General features: G+C 22.3%; 3 protein-coding genes across 3 annotated transcripts; 1 reads left to right on the forward strand and 2 right to left on the reverse strand.

The window, feature by feature from the left end:
• Nucleotides 1-64: 64 nt before the first annotated feature.
• On the forward strand, nt 65-752 carry GGI43DRAFT_407687 (uncharacterized protein). Its single transcript, XM_083206263.1, has 2 exons — nt 65-457; nt 513-752. Exon 1 carries the CDS (start codon nt 128-130, stop codon nt 293-295), a length of 168 nt encoding a protein of 55 aa, XP_083059379.1. The 5' UTR covers nt 65-127; the 3' UTR covers nt 296-457; nt 513-752.
• A 14,615-nt stretch (nt 753-15,367) lies between these two features.
• GGI43DRAFT_407688 (NADP-dependent oxidoreductase domain-containing protein) lies at nt 15,368-16,374 on the reverse strand. Its single transcript, XM_083206264.1, has 4 exons — nt 16,023-16,374; nt 15,892-15,970; nt 15,689-15,832; nt 15,368-15,630 (listed from the first exon to the last, which is right to left on the reverse strand). Exons 1-4 carry the CDS (start codon nt 16,323-16,325, stop codon nt 15,461-15,463), a joined length of 696 nt encoding a protein of 231 aa, XP_083059380.1. The 5' UTR covers nt 16,326-16,374; the 3' UTR covers nt 15,368-15,460.
• A 512-nt stretch (nt 16,375-16,886) lies between these two features.
• Nucleotides 16,887-18,395, reverse strand: GGI43DRAFT_428159 (NAD(P)-dependent alcohol dehydrogenase). Its single transcript, XM_083208916.1, has 3 exons — nt 18,028-18,395; nt 17,365-17,970; nt 16,887-17,311 (listed from the first exon to the last, which is right to left on the reverse strand). The coding sequence occupies exons 1-3, from the start codon at nt 18,193-18,195 to the stop codon at nt 17,018-17,020; spliced, it is 1,068 nt and encodes a 355-aa protein (XP_083059381.1). The 5' UTR covers nt 18,196-18,395; the 3' UTR covers nt 16,887-17,017.
• Between the last annotated feature and the right edge of the window lie 566 nt (nt 18,396-18,961).

Consider the following 18,961-nt stretch of genomic DNA (forward strand, 5'->3'; position numbering starts at 1 on the left):
CGCCCCCCCCCCCCCCCCCCCCCCCCCCCCCCCCCCCCCCCCCCCCCCCCCCCCCCCCCCGCCCAGAATCATCTACTTCTCACTAAACACATCAGAATTCTAATATTTTAAGCATTTCTACATTAATATGAAGCTCACTCTCTTTATCGCGACTGTAACCACCTTATTTGCAAGTGCTCAGGCGGGAAGCGTCGGTGTCGACCTCTTTCATGATGGCAATTGTCAGGACCAGTTCAAGGCCATCACTGTCTATGGTGAAACTTGTGCCACACCTCCCCCGGATGGCCCTCCATGAGGGTTAATAAGATCGATACTATTGGTGGAGAGCTCACGGCCTATACCAAGAATAACTGTGGCGATCCCCTTGCTGGTTCTCACGGCTATAACGTTGTCCTTAGCGCCTGCCTCAAAAATTTCGGATTTACTGCGAATGCAGTAGGCTTGCAAGACTAAGCGTGTAAGTGACAACATCACCATAGCGGATTCAGTATTATCTAATTCGATGCGGTTAGAATCTTCAATAGAATACAGGCTCATCGTATGAGAAATGGGCCGGCAGGCTGGAATATACGAGGTGTTGAATCATAGGACGTTGGTATAGACCACTCAAATCATCTAGGCTGCCCAAATAATCGGGATAAACGATGAGGGACCGCCTTTCAGTACCTGCAATGCTTTATTTTTACATTTGAAATTGTCTTCACCTTTAATTTAGTTTACGAAATAGACAATTGAAACACCTGGTTTCCAAGGTCAATGCCTGTGAATAAGTACAACAGTATAGTACTGTGTCCTGCTTGATAAATTTATGCATGAATATGCCTACTTTTGTGCCCTTGTCTCTATAGACACAAATTGGATTTTTCTAGTTAAGAAAAAAGAGAAGCTCACCTAAATACGTAAGTCCAACGTTGGCCCCGAGTTTACTTTTTATTTTCTTCCTTAGGCTTAGATAAATAATTTATAAGCACGTGCTTGTAGAACAAATCGTAGTTAAATTCCTAATAATATGATTATAATTGGCTGTGATGTCTTTGACAAAATCCTTATGATGTTTTACAATATATTAACATCCTTTGAAGGGCGTTCGATCATTTTACAAAGCCTATTGTGATAGTGTGCAATACTAAGTCAACTTCCTTCCAATAACCAATCCCTCCACCTCTTCAGATGTCAACATCATCACTTAGACAGAATAGCTGACTCTCAATCAAACTTGCGTCTGAGCGTCTATTAAAATAGACACTTGTTTTTATATAGCCGCAAGTTATACATTTCCCGGCAATAATGTAGCCCCATCTCAGCAGCTCGAAATATACAGCACACGAATTACTTCCACCTCGATTTATACTTCCGCTATGTGCTTGGGGGCATGACACATAGCAGGGGATTTCGAAATGTATTATCATTTCAATAACCTATGAGCCAACACGCGATTGGTAAGAAGTGTGTGCGGTGGTCGCCTGGGGTCGGTCAAACATATCATCAACAGCGCGCATCAAAACATCAATCCGGGCTTCTGCTGCTGCTGAATTATGGAATAGAGTGCCTCGCCAGCTCCCAGGGATAAAGTCTTCATTCTGCCAGCAAAGGTTTTAAACAGGCAGCTGCGCGGAGGCTACGACGACATTAAGCAGCCGATTCCCTCGAAAAATTGGACTACGGGTATTGATAGAAATCCCTCCACTATTTACTATAATCAGTCGATAGGCTACTGAAGATTTATAAAAAAAGTTTTTAAATTATAATAAAGTAAGTAATATTATAATAATTAATATAAACTTTAATTTTATAAGTATTTTTTAAGTAATAATATTATTATTTTTTAAATATTTTAATAATTATTATAAATTTCTTATTATAAATAAGGTATTTTAACTTAGGCTTATATAGTTTTTTTAAAAAAAAAACTATTAAGTAAAGTTTTTTATTTTTAATTCTATTATATTAATATTTTTTAATTATAAAATTTAAAGTATTTATTTTAATTTTTAATAATTTATTTAAATTATATATTATAAGTATAAGTTTATTTAAAAAAATATTTTTAAATTTTTAAAATATTTTTTTTATTTTCTTTTAAGTAAATAGTATTTATAAGTAATTTAATAATTTTATTATAATTTTTAATAAATTTTTAATAATAGTTTACTAATTTTAAAAAGCTTTATATTTTTTTCCTTATTTTTAATAATTTTTAATTTTAAATTATAATAAGTTTATTAGAGTTTATTTAAATTTATTTTAGTAATATTAAATATTTAAAAAACTTAACTTTTTATATATGAAAGCTATATTTATTTAATTTTATTAATAAGTTAATATCTTTTAATATTTATAATATTTTATAAATATATTCTTAGTTTTTTTTAAAAATTTTAAAAAATATTAAAATATTATTTAAGTATATAATTATAAAGTTATTTATAAATATTCTTAAAATATAATTAATTATTTATTAAAATATTACTAGTATATTAATTAATTTAAATAATATTATTAAATATTTAAATAATTTATAATATATTTTAAATATTATTTTTTATTTATTTTTTTTTTAAATATAAATTAAGTTATATACTTTTTTAAAGTTTAAAGTAATAAATTATTTTATATTAATTAAATAGTTTTAAATTTTTATAATAAGTAATAATAAAATTTAATTTTTAATAATAATTTTATTTAATTATTAATAATTAATAACTAGTTATAATTTTTTATTTTTTTTTAATATAAATATAATAAGATATTTAATTTATAAGGTAAATAATTTAATATATTTTTTTTTAATTATTTTTATATTTATTTTTTTAAAATTTTAAGCTTTATTTTATTAAAATTATAAATTAAAAAAATTTTATTATTTTTTTATTTATAAAATTAATATAATAATTTTATTATAAGTAAAATAGTTATATTATTTTTAATATTAAATTAAATAATTTCTAGTATTTTTTATATTATTTTAATATTTTAAATAAAATATTATTTAATTTTTTTTTTTTTTTTTTTTTTTACTTTTAATAATATTTTATTTAAAACTTATAATTTATTTTTTACTTATATAATAACTTTATTAATATATACTTTTTTTAATTTAATTTACTTATAATTATATTATAATAGTATAAGTAATTTTTTTAAATTAAATTTAATTTTTTTTTTAAATTTTTTTTTTTTTTTTTTATTTTATATAAAAACTTTTAAGCTTAAAAGTATAGCTTTATTTTTTTTACTCTTTTTAAAATATAATTATAATTTTAATAAAATTTTATTTTTTTATTTTTTAATTAATTAATAAATTATGTTAATAAAGCTAATAGTTTTTAAATATAATATTATAATTATTAAATATTATAATATTAAATTTAATATTTTTAATATATTTAATAATAAGTATAAGAAAGTAATTAATTTTTATATTAATTTTAATTTTAATATTTAAATTAATAATACTAGAAATAAGTATTAGGTTTATTTTAGTAAAATATAATAACTAGAGTTTAATTACTAGGCTATTAGTAATAAAATTATAATCTATACTGTTATTTATATAAATCTTAACTAATTTATTATATAATTATTTTATAAAAAAAAATTTCTTACTTTTTATTATTTAAATTATATTAATAATAATTTTATTTAAGTAGTTTTTTTATTATAATTATTTTTAATATTTTATATATTATTTATATTTTAAGTACTAATTCTAGTTTTAAATTATCTAGTAATAAGCTTTAATTAAAATTATATTTTTTAATTTTTTACTTATATAAGTATTAAAATTATAACCCTGTTAAGTTAATCTAGTAATAATATAATAAAATTAATTTTTTTTTTTTTTATAAATCTTATAATAATAAATTTTATAATTTATAAAATATATTTTTTTATAATTTTTTACTTTTTTCTTATAATATTATTTATATAATATATTATACTAGTTTTTAAATTTATTAAAAATATATATTTAATAATATATTTTTTTATATTTTTTTTAATTTAAATTTCTATAATTCTTATTAAAACAGCTAGTAATTTTATTAATTAAAGTTTTTTATAAAATTTATTTTATTATAATTTTTTCTTAAGTTTTATTAAAATTAATATTTTATATAAGTTATTATTTAAAATATATTATATATACTTTTTTTTATATTTTTTTAATATAATTATATTTTAAATTATAAAATCTGTAAAAATTATATTTTATATATTTATAATATATTTTATATAATTTATAAAAGTAATATTTATATTATATTAACTAGTAATTTTAATTTTTATATAAGTATATAATATATTTTTTTTTATAAAATTTATATTTATATATTCTAAAATTATTTTAACTTTTATAAATTACACTTATTATTTTTTTAAATATTTTAAAAGTATTATAAGTTTTATAAGGTTTAATTTAAAATTCTTATTTTATTATCTTATTATTATAAAAGTAATAGTTTAATATATTTTATTATTTTATATTTTTTTAAAAGCAGTTATAAATTTATTATTTAAAACTATAATAATAGTATCTTTTATATTTATATTTAAATTAATTTAAATAATAAAAGCTATAATAGTATTTTATATATTAATAATTATAATTTAAATATATATATTATATATTATTATTTTAATAATATTTATATTAAAATCTTTTAATTAAACTTAAGCTAAGGCTTTTATAATTATTAATATTATTATTAAATATTTTTATTACTTTCCTTAAGTATTATTTAATAAGGAATTATTCTTTTATAATATATTCTTATTTTATTTTAAGGCTAAAAAATTTAAAGATTTTTTCTTTTCTAGTTTTAATTTTATAATTATATTTATAAGTCTTATATTTATAATAAGTATATTTAGGATATTTATAATAAATATTAATAAAGTTATATAGTAAGTATTTTAATATTTTTTAATATTTATTATTTTTCTTATTAGCTAGTTTTTTTAAAGCTAATCTATTTATTTATTATTTTAATTTATAATTTAAGTTAAGTTTTATATATTTATATTTTAAATATTTAAGTAATTTAAAATAAGCTTTAATTTTTATTTTTTTTTCTTTAAAAAGTTCTACTATAGTATTTATATTATATTATTATTTAACTTTATATTTATATTTTAAATTTATTAATTTATATTCCAGGTATTTTAAGTATTTATATTTAATACTTTTTAAATTATAAATACTATACTTATAATAATTATTAAAAATATAATAATTATAAAATTTTTTTTAAAATTTTATTATATTAACTTTTATTTTCTTAAGTATTTTAATTATTTAAAATTTTTTAAAATAATATTTTAATTTTTTTTTATTATTTTTATAAATAATATAATTATTATTATAATAAGCTATTTAATTTAAATTTATATAAGTATTTTTATATATAATATTAACTTAAGCTTTTTTTAATTAAGTAAATTATTTAAAAGTAGTTCTTTTTTTCTTATTTTTTTTAATATAATAGTTTTTTTTTTTATAACCTGGCTTATTATAATAATTATATTTACTATTAAATTTTTTTTTAAATTTTCTTTTAAAATTCTTATTTTAATAATTAATAAAATTTAAGTTTATTTTTTTTAGTTTTTTATTATTATTATTAGTAATATATTTATATTTTTTATTATTATTAGCTTATAAGTATATTTTTATATAATTTCTTATTTTTTTAACTTTTTATTCCTATTATTATTTATATTATTATTTATTAATTTTAATAGATTTTTTTTATAATACTTTAAATATTTCCAGGGGGTTTTTTAAAAATAAAATATCTTTAATTTTTAATTTTAAACTAGTGTAGTATAATATATATTTAATTATATTATTATAATTTGTTTTAATACTTAAATATATAAATTTAATTATATATTTAAAGTATAATTTTTCTTCTTATTTAATATTAAAAAATATTATTTTAACTTTTTATTTCTTATTTTTTTTTTTAAATAAAGCTTTTAATTAATTTTTAAATTTAATATAACTTATAAAAAAAGTTATTATTTTTTTTTTTATATTATTATATTATTATTTTTTAAATCCTGTAAATATAGTTTATACTAGCTTTTTATAATATTAATAAATTTTCTTTTTATTATATAAACTTTAAATTTATTTATATTTATTATAATCTTAAAGTAATTAAAATAATTTTTTATATTTATAAAATAAATTTAAATTTTTTTTAAATTTTTATTAAATAATACAAGTATTTTTAATTTAAATATTTTTTTTAAATCTTATTATTATAAAATAATATTAATAATTAAAGTAATAATAATTACTACTAGTGTAAGTATTATTATATTACCCTGTATCCCTTAAAGCTGCTTTTAAAGATTTATAATTATTTAAGCTTATTAAGTAATAGTAATTTAAACTGCGCTTTATTACTACTATAAATTATTAATAGCTTACTAATTTGTAGTATATTAAAGTTTTATTTATTATATTAATTTTTTTATATTTACTAGTTAAGTTATAATATTAACTTTTACTTATAATAGTTTTATAAGTTTTTTATTAATATTATTATTTATTTTATAATTAAATATATTTTTTAATATTACTTGTAAATTTAATAATTATTTAAATAAAAGTTATTAATATATAATAACTTAATTATTAAATTTTTAAATAAGATTAGTAATATAAAAAAATTTTAAAAAATAAACTTAAAGTCTAGGTTTATATTAGTAAATAAGTTAAAAAATTTATAAGTAATAGTAATAAGTAATAATAATTAATTATTATTAAAGTTAATAAAACTTAGTAAATTATATTTTAATTATATTATAATTAATATATTAATAACTAGTTATTTAAGTTATTTTAATAAGTGTAAAAAATTAAACTTATATATTTAATTAAATATTTTAAATTATTATAAAAAGCTAGCTTTTTTAGTTTTCCTAGATTATAAGGAAAGCTAGTTTTCCTAGTTTTTTTTTCTTATACTAGCTAGTGCTTATAATTAGTTAATTAGCCTATAGTTAATCTGGGATATTTTACCTTGTAGGCCTGTTATTATAACTATAAGAGTCAAGTTATAATATATTTTTAATATAAAATTTAATAATTTTTAATATTTTTAATATTATTATAAAGTTTTTTTAAAAAAAACTTAAATTTTTTAATTTTTTTAATTTTTTTTATTTTTAATAATATTTTATTTAAAACTTATAATTTATTTTTAATTTATATAATTATTTAATTAATATATATTTTTTAATTAATATATATTTTTTTTAATTTTATTTACTTATAATTATATTATAATAATATTAGTTATTTTTTTAAATTAAATTTAATTTATTTTTTTACTTTTATATTTTTTATATTATTTTATTTATTTTTTAATTATATTAATTTTTCTAAGTTTATAAATATATTTTTATTTTCTTTATTTTTTTTAAAAAAATAATTATAATTTAAATAAAATTTTAGTTTTTTATTTAAAATTTTATTTTTAATTAAATATTTAAATAAAATATTATTATTATTAAATAATATAATATTAAATTAAATAATTTTTATTTATTTTATAATAAATATTAAAAAATACTTAGTTTTTTTATTAATTTTAAATTTAATATTTAAATTAATAATATTAAATATAAGTAATAATTTAATTTTAATTTTATATAATAACTAAAGTTTAATTACTAATTAATTAATAATAAAATTATAATTTAAATTATTATTTATATAAATTTTAATTAGTTAATTATTTAATTTTTTTATTATTATAAATTTTTTATTTTAAAATTTTTTTATTAAATTAATAATAATTTAATTTAAATAATTTTTATATTATATATATATTTTATATTTATTATATTATTTATATTTTAAATTTTTTATTTTTTTTTATATTATATAATAATATTTTTTAATAATAATTTTAAAACCTGTTATTTTAATTTAATAAGTTTTAAAATTATATTATTTTTTTATAATTTATTATTAATTTTCTAGAATTTATATTTTTATATATATATATTATAATATAATATTTAATAATATAAAAAATATATTCTTTTATATTTTTTTTTAATATTTTTATTATTTTTAAAATATTTTTATTTATATTAATTTTTAAATTTATTATATATATATATATTATAATATATATTATTATATAATTCCTAGTTATTTTAAAGTAATTATTATTAAATTTATATTATTATAATATAATTTTATTTATAAAATTAAATTATAATTAATTAATAAAAATATAAGTTTTAAAAAAATTAATATTTTTATAAATTAAAAGTATTATTTATATTAAAAAAAATTATTTCTTATATTTTTATTATTTTTTTTTTAAAATTTTTTTTATATAATATTTTTATATAATTATATTTTTAATTTATAAAACTATAAGTTATATATTTTTTATAATTATAGTCTAGGTTTTTTAATTTATAAATAAAATATTATAATATTTAAAATATATTAATTTTAAAAGTAATTTTTCCTAGATATTTTATATTTAACTATTATAATAATATAAAAATATTTAATATTTATAATAATAATATTTATTTTTTTAAAAACTTATTTTCTTATTTTATTTAATAATTTTATTATTATTAAAATAATATAATTTTTTTATTTTTTTAAAATAATTATATTATAAGTTTTTAAGTTTATATATAAAATACTTTTTATATTTATAATTTAAATTATTTAAATAATATAAGCTATATTAATATTATATATTTAATAATTATAATTTAAATATAAATATTAAATATTAATATTTTTATAATATTTATATTAAAAATTATTAATAAAATTAAAATTAAAACTTTTATAATTATTAATATTTAAATATTTTAATTTTTTTAAATATTATTTTATAAAAAATTATTTTTTAATAATAAGTCTTGTTTTTAAATAATAAATATTATAATTAATATTATAATTAGTAAATTATATATTTTCTTTATTTTTATATTAATATTCTAGTTTTATAATATTATAATATTTATATAATTTCTTTTTTTTAAAGTTTAATTTATAAGTATAATATAATTTATTTAATTTATAATATTTATAAATTAATTTAAAATTTAAATTATATAAAACTTATTTTTACTAGTTTATATTAAAATTTATAATTTATATTTTAAATTAATTAATTAAATTATTTAAATTTTTATTATTAAATTTTTTATTATTATAATTTATTACTTTTTCTTTTTATTTTAAAAGCTTAATATATTAATTTTAATATTTTAAAATTTTTTTATTATTTTAAATTTTTTAAAATAATAGCTAGATTTTTTTTTATTATTTTTATAAATATTATAATTATTATTATAACAAGTAATTTAATTAAAAATTATATATATATATATTTTAACAGACCTTTGCAACGCACCTGCCGGGTGGAAAGGGAAATAGAAGGAAGATAGTTGATCCGGGCTTTGCCCGGATTAATCAGATATAAAGGGAATGAGATTTCTCTTGTTAGATAGGAAAAACAACACACGTTCTCTAGTTAAAATGACCCCTAGCTGCTGCCGCGGCCTTGTTCCAAGGAGAACAGGCCGGCATCAGCTAGATCAAATGATTCCGTAACGTGTTCTCGCTCTGTGGTCATAATAGCGGTATGGCAAGCTGGGTTTCCGTGGATGAGTTTGTAGGAGTGTGAGCCAGTTCAGAGGTGCGTTCCCTACTTGTTAACAAAATATATATTATAATATTAATTTATATTTTATTTTTTAATAATAAGTATTTTAATATAATATTTTATTTTTTATTTTATTTAATATAATAATTCTTTTTCTTATATTCTAGTTTATTATAAAAATAATAATTTCTTTTAAATTTATTATTATTTTTTTTATAATTTTAATTTTTTATAAAATTAATATTTATTTTTACTAGGGTTTTATTATTAAATTATATAATATATTCCTGTTTTTTATTTTAATTAATTTATTATTTTAAATAAAATTTTAATTTATTATTTATTTTTTTAATTTTTTATTTTAGTTTTTTTTTATATTATTTTTTATTAATTTTTATAATTAATTTAATATATTTTTAAAAATTAATATTTAATTATTTAATTTTATATAATTTTTTTTTTTTTATTTTAAAGCTTTAATAATAAACTTTTTTTTATTATTTTTTATTTAATATATTTTAATAAGTAATTAAAAAATAATAATAATATATTTTAAATAAAATTTAATTTATTTAATATTTTAAAATTTATTTTTAATTTTTAAATTTTATTTATTATTTTAAATATTTTTTTAAGTAATTTTTAAAATTTTTATATTTATTAAAAATTTTAATAATTTAAGCTTATTATTTTATAAGATTTTTATTTTTATAATTTTTAAAAATAATATTAAATTAAATTATTATAGCCTTTTTTAATTAAATTTTTATATATTAAATTTATTATATTTTTTTATTTAATATAAAAATAACAAGGAAATAATATTTAAAATAAATATAAATATTAAATTTTTTTTTTTTTAATTTTTATTAAGTTTTTATTAAACTTATTAAAATAAAATATTTTTATAATTTTTTTAATTTACTTATTTAAAATTATAATATTAATAATTAATATTATTATAATAATTATAAAAGTTATAATATTTTAAATATTTTATACTTTTTAAAATTATTTTTATAAAATTATAATAATTTATTATAAATTAAATATAATTATTATATTATTAATATATTAAATTACTTATTAATTAATTAATTATTCTAAAATTTTAATTAGTTTATTAAATATTAAAAATTTATTTTATTTAATTATTATTTTAATTATTTTTAAATAATATAAGTATTTTTTTTTTTTTATATATTTTCCTAGTTTATTTTAATATTACTTATAAGTCTAGTAATTATTTAAATAAAAGTTATTAATATATAATAACCTAGCTTTTAAACTTTTAAAATAAGTTAATAATTTAAAAACTTTTTAAAAAATAAACTTACTTTTATAATTTATATTAGTAATAATTTTATTAATATTATTAAAAGCTTTTATATTTTTCTTATTTAATTAAAAACCTTTTTTTATTATTTTTTTATTATTTTTTTTTTAATTATTTTATAATAACTTAACTAGCTTTATTAAAAATAATAATTTTAATTTAATTAATAATTATAATTTTTATAATTTTTAAAATTTTTATAATTATAAAATTTTATTTATTTTTATTAAATATTTTAATTAATTATATATAAAAATTATAATTAATTATAAAATTATTTTTTATTATAAGATTATTTTATTATATTATAAGTAATATTAATTTTAATATTCTTATAAAAATTAATAATTTTTATAAAAGTATTTTTAAGTTTTTTTTAAAAATAATTAAGTTTAATAGTATATATATTATTTAATATTTAATTTGTTTTTATATATTTAAAAATTATTTTCTAAAAATTTTTTTTTATATAATTTTTATTTATTTATTTTTAAATAAATTATTAAAAATTTATATATTTATAAATAATTTTTTTTATTAAATTTTTTTTATTAAATTTTTTATTATTATTTAATTATAATATTTAAATTATTAATATAAAATTTATATTTTAAATTTTATTATTTTTAAATAAATTAAAAGAAAAGTTATTTAGTATCTTATTTCTATTATTTAATACCTTAAAAAAATTTAATAATAAATATTCTTATTAAATTAATAAAAAAAAACTTTTTTTTTTAATTATTTTATTTACTATATATTATATATAAAATATATTTTATATTAAATTAATATTATTTTAAATTTAAAAATAAATTTTAAAATAAATAATAAATATAAATTTAAAAATTATTTAAAAAATATATATTAAATAAAAAATTAAAAAAATATTTTTTTTTAATTTTATATATTAACATTTTTATTATAAATATTAATATATTTAAAATTTAAATATATTTTATATAAAATTAATAATTAAAATTTTATATATATAAATATTTACTTTTTAAAACTTTTAAATAAAGATTTAAATAATAAATTATAAAAAAATTTATTTAAAATATATAACTTATAAAATATTATAATATATTAAAAATATATTTTTAAAAAAACCTTTTATAATTATATTAATAATTTTAATAAATTATACTTTATATTATAAATATTAAATATAAAAAATTAAAAAAATTATTTTATAAAATTATTAAATTTTAACTTTTATATAATTTATTTTATATATTTTTATATTTACTTATTTATATTTTATTTTAAAATATAAAATTTTACTTATATATTTAAAATACTAGATAATAGAAATAGGGTACTAGATAATTTTTCCTTAAATTAAATATTTTAATTTTAAAAAACTTTAATAATTAATTTATTTAAATTTTAAAATTATATTTAAAAATTATTTTATTTATTTAATTATTAAATTAAAAATTACATATAATTTTTTTTTATATTAGTTTTATATAATTTATTTGAATTTATATAAGTATATTTATAAATAATATTTAAATTAATATATACTAAGATAAATTATTTTATTTGTTATATAATTTAATAAAAATCTAGAAAATAATATAAAAGAAATAAATCTTTCACAATTATAATATTAAATATATATATAAATATAAACTTACAAATCTTTAAGTAAAGTTATCTTGCAAGATTTTATCTTATTCTCCCATTTCAAATAGCCATTTGCTTATAGAACTGGCGACCATATTCCTGAAAGACGCCTTAGGCCTTGAATATTTAATAATTTATCTGCAATCAGCCATCCGTTAATATTCATTATAGTAAATCATGCTTAAGCCCGTGCTTTTTCTTCCTTTAATATGTTGACATTTGACCTTTAGATAGGTCAAAAGTCAGCCTTAGCGCTGTGCTGAGTTACGAAATTATATCCAAACTCATAATCGAGCTCGGTCAACGGTACGAATACCGAAGTTATCTTATTGGGATTGAGCTTAGAGATAGCGTACTCGTTGATGTTTCCGTCTTTGGACACAAACGAACCCACCGGAAGAGGTATTCCATGGTATATGCCTAAAAGAATCCATCTTAGCAAAGGCAAGTGTCCACATTCATCAGGGATAAGTGAATCATCCACGTCCGCTTCATACCAGCCAAACCCTTTGTCGCAGTCAGCATCCTCTTTGGTGATATTGCTGTCAAATTTAAAGCCTTCAGGGACATGTAGAATGGCCATCTCACTATGGGGGGATTTACACTCCGAGTGTAAGGCATCTTCTGGCTGATAAGCTTGACCAGTTTTGTCGAGTTTAACGTGCGAGGGCCAATCGCCATCTCATAAGAACTAATTCCGTAGTTGTTCCATTGTGGAGTGAAATGTTTGGGGAGATTTGAACAAGCCAACTGCAAGAGAAACAATCAGCTCAACTAATCGCTCTCTGTCTGACATGAAGAGCCGCTTTATGACTAATTTCAGGATTTCATTGCCTGCATGGCGTTACATCTCCTTTGACAAAGTTCGGCAGATAATAATATAAGTGCAAATTTCATCTCTTAGTGGCAAAAGATCTCTGCAAGGCTCAATGTCCCATAACACCCCTCGTGTCATAAGCTTGTCATTGATGACAAAGGATGGGTTGTCGAGACTCAAGCATCTACTGCTCAATGTATTAAGAGTTTGATAATCGCTGCAAATTGAGTCGATAGACTTGTCGTTTGCTGAGAATCGGAATGGCTGCGTTGACTTATCAAAAAGGTTCTTGAAGTTTAAGCTCAAATATCCATTAGCAAATGCTACGGCCATGATGCATGTGGAGTAGCTGCTATGAAGCTGCTCCTTGACAAGTGCTGCGACGTCAAGATGATAAGCATAGCATGATATATTCGCTAAAGTGCTTAGCCTATCTGACGTCAAGTGGTTTCGCTTCCCACGGATCAAGGAAATGGCACTGATCATACCCACTGTATGATGATCAGTTTATGGCCACTCAGCTAAAACATGGCTATGATCTGAGTAATCCCGCTCCGAAGGACGAGAAGATCGCGTTTTAGAGTCTGTTATGAGTCTTTCAGGAGCTTTGTCCCTATTTGGTTATAGCTTAATATCGTCATCTCAATTTGTGATTTCTTACATGTTAGTATTGTCAGCATACCACGAAAATTGATCCAATTTGGAAAGCTTAAAGTAAAATTATCTTTTAATCCGCTCATGGATAGAGTGATTGAGCTATGGATCACACTCTCAGACCCGACGCCAAAAAATAACATTGATGTTTTATCATGTCCATCAAGGACAAGCTCTCTTTGAATCGTTTGCTTAGGGAACAGCGTTGATATTTACTGTGACATCTTCTTCCATTCTGATCCAGACGTATCAAAGTCATCAGCCCACCCAATCAGATATATCGTTTTACGAACATCTGTGCTGATTTCTTCCTGTGCAGTCCAAGCGTCTAAACCACTTATCCGTGAAGATACGATCGCGTAAATGTGCACATCGAGTAGACGGTTCCCAAAGACCTTCAATTGCTTCAACATCATCGAGTGACGCAATATGTCGTCCGAGAATGGCTACTGTTAAAGTTGCTTGTTGATATAGGGGATGTCTTGTTGGTACCAGAATCTTCTTGTCCTCCTCATAATCTTGGTGAATGCACTCTTGGTCAATCCACACGCGATCAATACAATGCAGGCGAATTAGGTTGATCTAATAATAATAAAGCTGCGCTTAGCTCTTGTTGCGAACCCTGATTACCAGAGGCCTGTTTATTTGTCCGTTCATCTGAGGTATCATCTCCTTCAGAAACTTTGTTTCTGAATATCCACCACCCTGATACTGGCAGAATTTTTCTTTATAAAGAATCCAAATTGAGAAATAAGCAGTGACGACCCAGGTGAGCCACTGTCAAAGTTAATTCCAGCGACGTTGTTAATTGTCGATGCAGCCCCGACGTCTACTTTATCCGTAAGATGTCGGATGATGCTTTCTAGATTGGCTATCCGATCATTGAAATCAGGTCCTTGTTCAGAAGGTCGATTCACAGACGATGTTTGCGACCTTCCTCGCGGCAGCCGTGCTCGTTCGACATAAACACTACTGTATTACGAGATTGCCCTCACCGGGACAGAGCCACTGCCTACTTCCATGAACCAGCAATGCCAAACGGGGATATTTTCAATCCAATCATTTATATTACCACTTCTGTTTCTTATTTATAAACCATAATTATATACTTCCAGTCGTAAATCTACAAATTACTATCAGGTTAATACATTAATAATGAAAATTATTCTTTATTAAGAAGAATATAACAGAACCTCGATTTCCCAGCTTCAAAATTAATTATTACCTGATTTGCTTCACTCATAAGCCGTTTTTTAATCCAGGGCTTAATATTCTTTATTAATTTTAAATCTAATGTTCCTTATATCTCCGCTGGTGATCCTATCCCGGAGGAGTATAGGTTTAGTTTACTCTGTATTAAAGGGAAGATTGAAAGTGGTATAGATTCTTTGGGAGCACTAAGCTAAATGAAATTAATCCGGCCTTGCGCAATGTCTCAGCAGAGCATTCAGATAAACCGATATATCGGGGTTTTCCGTCGCGACGTAGTTGATCTAGTGCCCTGATTGATTCCTCAAGAGGAGTATCTAGAATATTGGTTAGATACATTATGGGAAAACCCACAGGAGTTCCATGGACACGAACTAGGATCGATTCGGTGTAGATAATAAAGGTCAGGAGCAAGACCAAGTCTTTCAATTGTCCCGTCAATGTACTCCTTAATATGAGCTTCCGAATTAGTGACCCTTCGTTCGGGCCCAAACACATCAAATCCACACTTGGATGCCACTATACATCAACAAATAATCAGCAATATGGCGCCACGATATAAGGGCCATTCTACTGACCAAAGATCTTATCACGGATATTATACTTCTTAATAAAATCTCCGAGCAACTTCTCATTTTCGCCATTCTTATAAGCAACCTATGTCCAAATTAACTCTGGGCGATTAACTCTTCCTTGGCACATTTCTTACTGCAGTGTCCCAGAACGTACAGCCGAGCTCTACTGCCTTCAAAAGGACCGGCTCGGCTTGTTTAAGATCAAGATCATAACCCATGGCAGAATTCAAACCCATAGCGCCAAAGCCAGGAACAGATACATTCCTACCGCCGAATGGGAGTGAGTTGACCATCTCGGGCAACCTCAGCAATTTACACAAATGGTGGGGAAACGACACTTCGTACGTGGAATGGCGGATGACTATTGAGCCCCTTGGATAATAGTAAAAGTGACTCGATTCGAGGGGGATTTTACTTGCAATAGACGTCGGATGCATGCGCAACCTTTAACCTTTGTGACCGCTGAGAACGCAGCTTGGCTTTAAATAGGCTTTCCGTGACTAGAGGCAATCGTGCTCAGATCGTTTGAACCCACAAGGCATTACAGGGGAGGACTAGGGTGGTGTTGGCTGTGTTAGCGCATAAGCTGGTTGCATTAGCACTCACGCTTGTTTATTTGAGCATCGCTAGCACCAATGTTAACCTGTTCTGCACTAACTCGGCGGAGTTAAGGTATGACACAAGCTTTGCGATGTACAACTAGGATGCTTGAGTTGCGTTTATACGCAATGGAGAAGCCAGAGTATAGGCTCAGGTTGGCGCGTTTTATATTGAGCGTAGTAGATGCGGCTGTTAGAGAATTTGGAGATAGAGCAGCTAGTGAGACCCAAAATATTAAAGTGCTAGAGGCGCAATGTAAAATATGTCTATCCACATCCACATACAAATGAACGGGATTAGCATTAGCGCCGATATATACCTACATATTTGATTTCGCAATAGAGTAGAGGACACCATATGTGCTACGAAATTAATTGTAATTGTAATACGCAAATGCAGGAAATAAATGCAGCTAGCTTAGTAATATAATGCTATTTGTAATAAGCAAGTAACCAGGTAGCTTGAGCATAAACCAGCAATGCGTAAATCTACAACTAGCTATCAGGTTAATACTTATTAGCAATGAAAATCATTCTTCGTTAACAAGAACATAACGGAACCTCGGTTTCCCAGCTTCGAAATCGATCATCGCCTGATTTGCTTCACTCATAGGCCGCTCTTCAATCCAGGGCTTGACGTTCTTCGCTACTGCCAAGTCCAACATTTCTCGTATCTCCACTGGTGATCCTATCCCGGAGGAGCATAAGTTCAGTCCACTCTGCATCAAAGGAAAGATTGGAAGTGGTATAGATTCTTCGGGAGCACCAAGCTGAATGAAACTACCACCAGGCTTGAGAAGTGATAAGTATTCAGTTAAGGGCATCTGAGTGGGAATTAGCTCGTCGAATAGTGGAAGTGAAATTCGCTAAAACGGACCTTAGAAGAAGAAACAGTTGAAAGGAGAAGATGGAATGAGCGTTGGTAAGGTTCAGCCCAAGACATCTCATCGGTGGCAATGTACGAATTAGCCCCCAGTGCCAGCGCATCCTGCTCTTTACTGCGATTCCTCGAAATTACAACGATCTCGTCGACGTTAAGAGCCCTAGCCCATAAAACAGCAAAATGTCCCAGCCCACCAAGCCCAATCACTCCAATGCGTACTCCTGGACCGGCTCCGTGGCGCCGTAGGGGCGCATAAGTCGTAATTCCGGCACAGAGCATAGATGCAGCCGATGCTGAGTCTAAGCCATCGGGGATCCGGAAAACAAAATGCGATGGCGCCCTGTGATGAAGCGCATGTCCTCCCATTGAAGGCGCGCCGTTGCGGTGAATGCCAGCATAGGTGTAGATTGCGTGAGAACAATAATTCTCCTGTCCACGGGAACACGAGTCGCAAGGCCCATCTCGGCCAAGACAAGCATCTGCTTGAGCACCGACTCCTACACGATCTCCCAAAGTTATGCCATTCTTGACCTGAGAGCCTACCCGAACGGCGATGCCCACCAGTTCGTGGCCGACACAAATGGGATATTGCGTAGAGCCCTAAGATGTATAAGCACAGAAATGGTAAGTTTAAAGGGAAATAGAGATATGATATACCCAGCCGTTGCGTAAAATATGCGCATCGGTTCCACAGATACTTGAATATGTGACCTTAATATCAATATCGGTCTCTTCCCACGGCTTAGGCTTAAATGGTCTCCAGACCATATGGCCGCTTGCGGCAGTTGCGTCAAGGCCAACCCAGCCCTCAAACTTGATATCCATATTAATAAGCGAAAAAGGCTGTTGCACAGTAGTTAACGATGACGTAGAATGTCTTGTGCTATTGTTGTAATGCGTAACACCTTTTGATCACTGTCAGTCAAGCCCTTGCAGTCAAGCAGCTCTTCCTTCCTCAGACAGCGTCCAATACTTATATGCAGAACTATATATAAAAAATTCAGATTGTAAAATATTTCCATGAACATGATGGGCTAAAATAGTTCTTTCCCTCCCCTCATTAACTCGATCCTATTATAATGTCGGTTGTGGGTCGGTCATAACTGGCCTACATTAGTTATCTAACTTTCGCAACTGTCCAGCTCCCTTCTCAAATGAGTTCCACAACCATACGGGAGACTATTGCCCTTTATTGCAAGGGTATTATGTCTAGAAGCTGCAGCTTTAACTTGAATTGGAGCTGCCGAAGCATAGAACTCACCCTATGTACTTCTCCAAACCTTTTGAGCAATAGCCAGACCAGTACATGGAACTAGATTACAGCGTTCGTTGTAAAGAGCTGATGATTCGATTCCTTAAACCTAGACATAAAATTTGGCCTAATGCAACTGGCTTACTCCCCACAAATGTGGCCTCTGATGACAGAGGGAAAGCAAATTATAATAGCCCTGAACGGTGCCCCTCCAAAATTCCACCCTCTTACCATGTAAACTACAATCTACTTATAATACAATACATCCTGGCATATTAGTTCAGAATAGATACAAAACAGGCATTATAACAGGGGGATGGCTGGGGAGTCGTAGCTGAG

This window comes from Trichoderma evansii (assembly GCF_050947405.1).
Source record: "Trichoderma evansii strain SZMC 28006 chromosome Unknown GGI43scaffold_13, whole genome shotgun sequence".
In the NCBI taxonomy this organism is placed as follows: Eukaryota; Fungi; Ascomycota; class Sordariomycetes; order Hypocreales; family Hypocreaceae; genus Trichoderma; species Trichoderma evansii.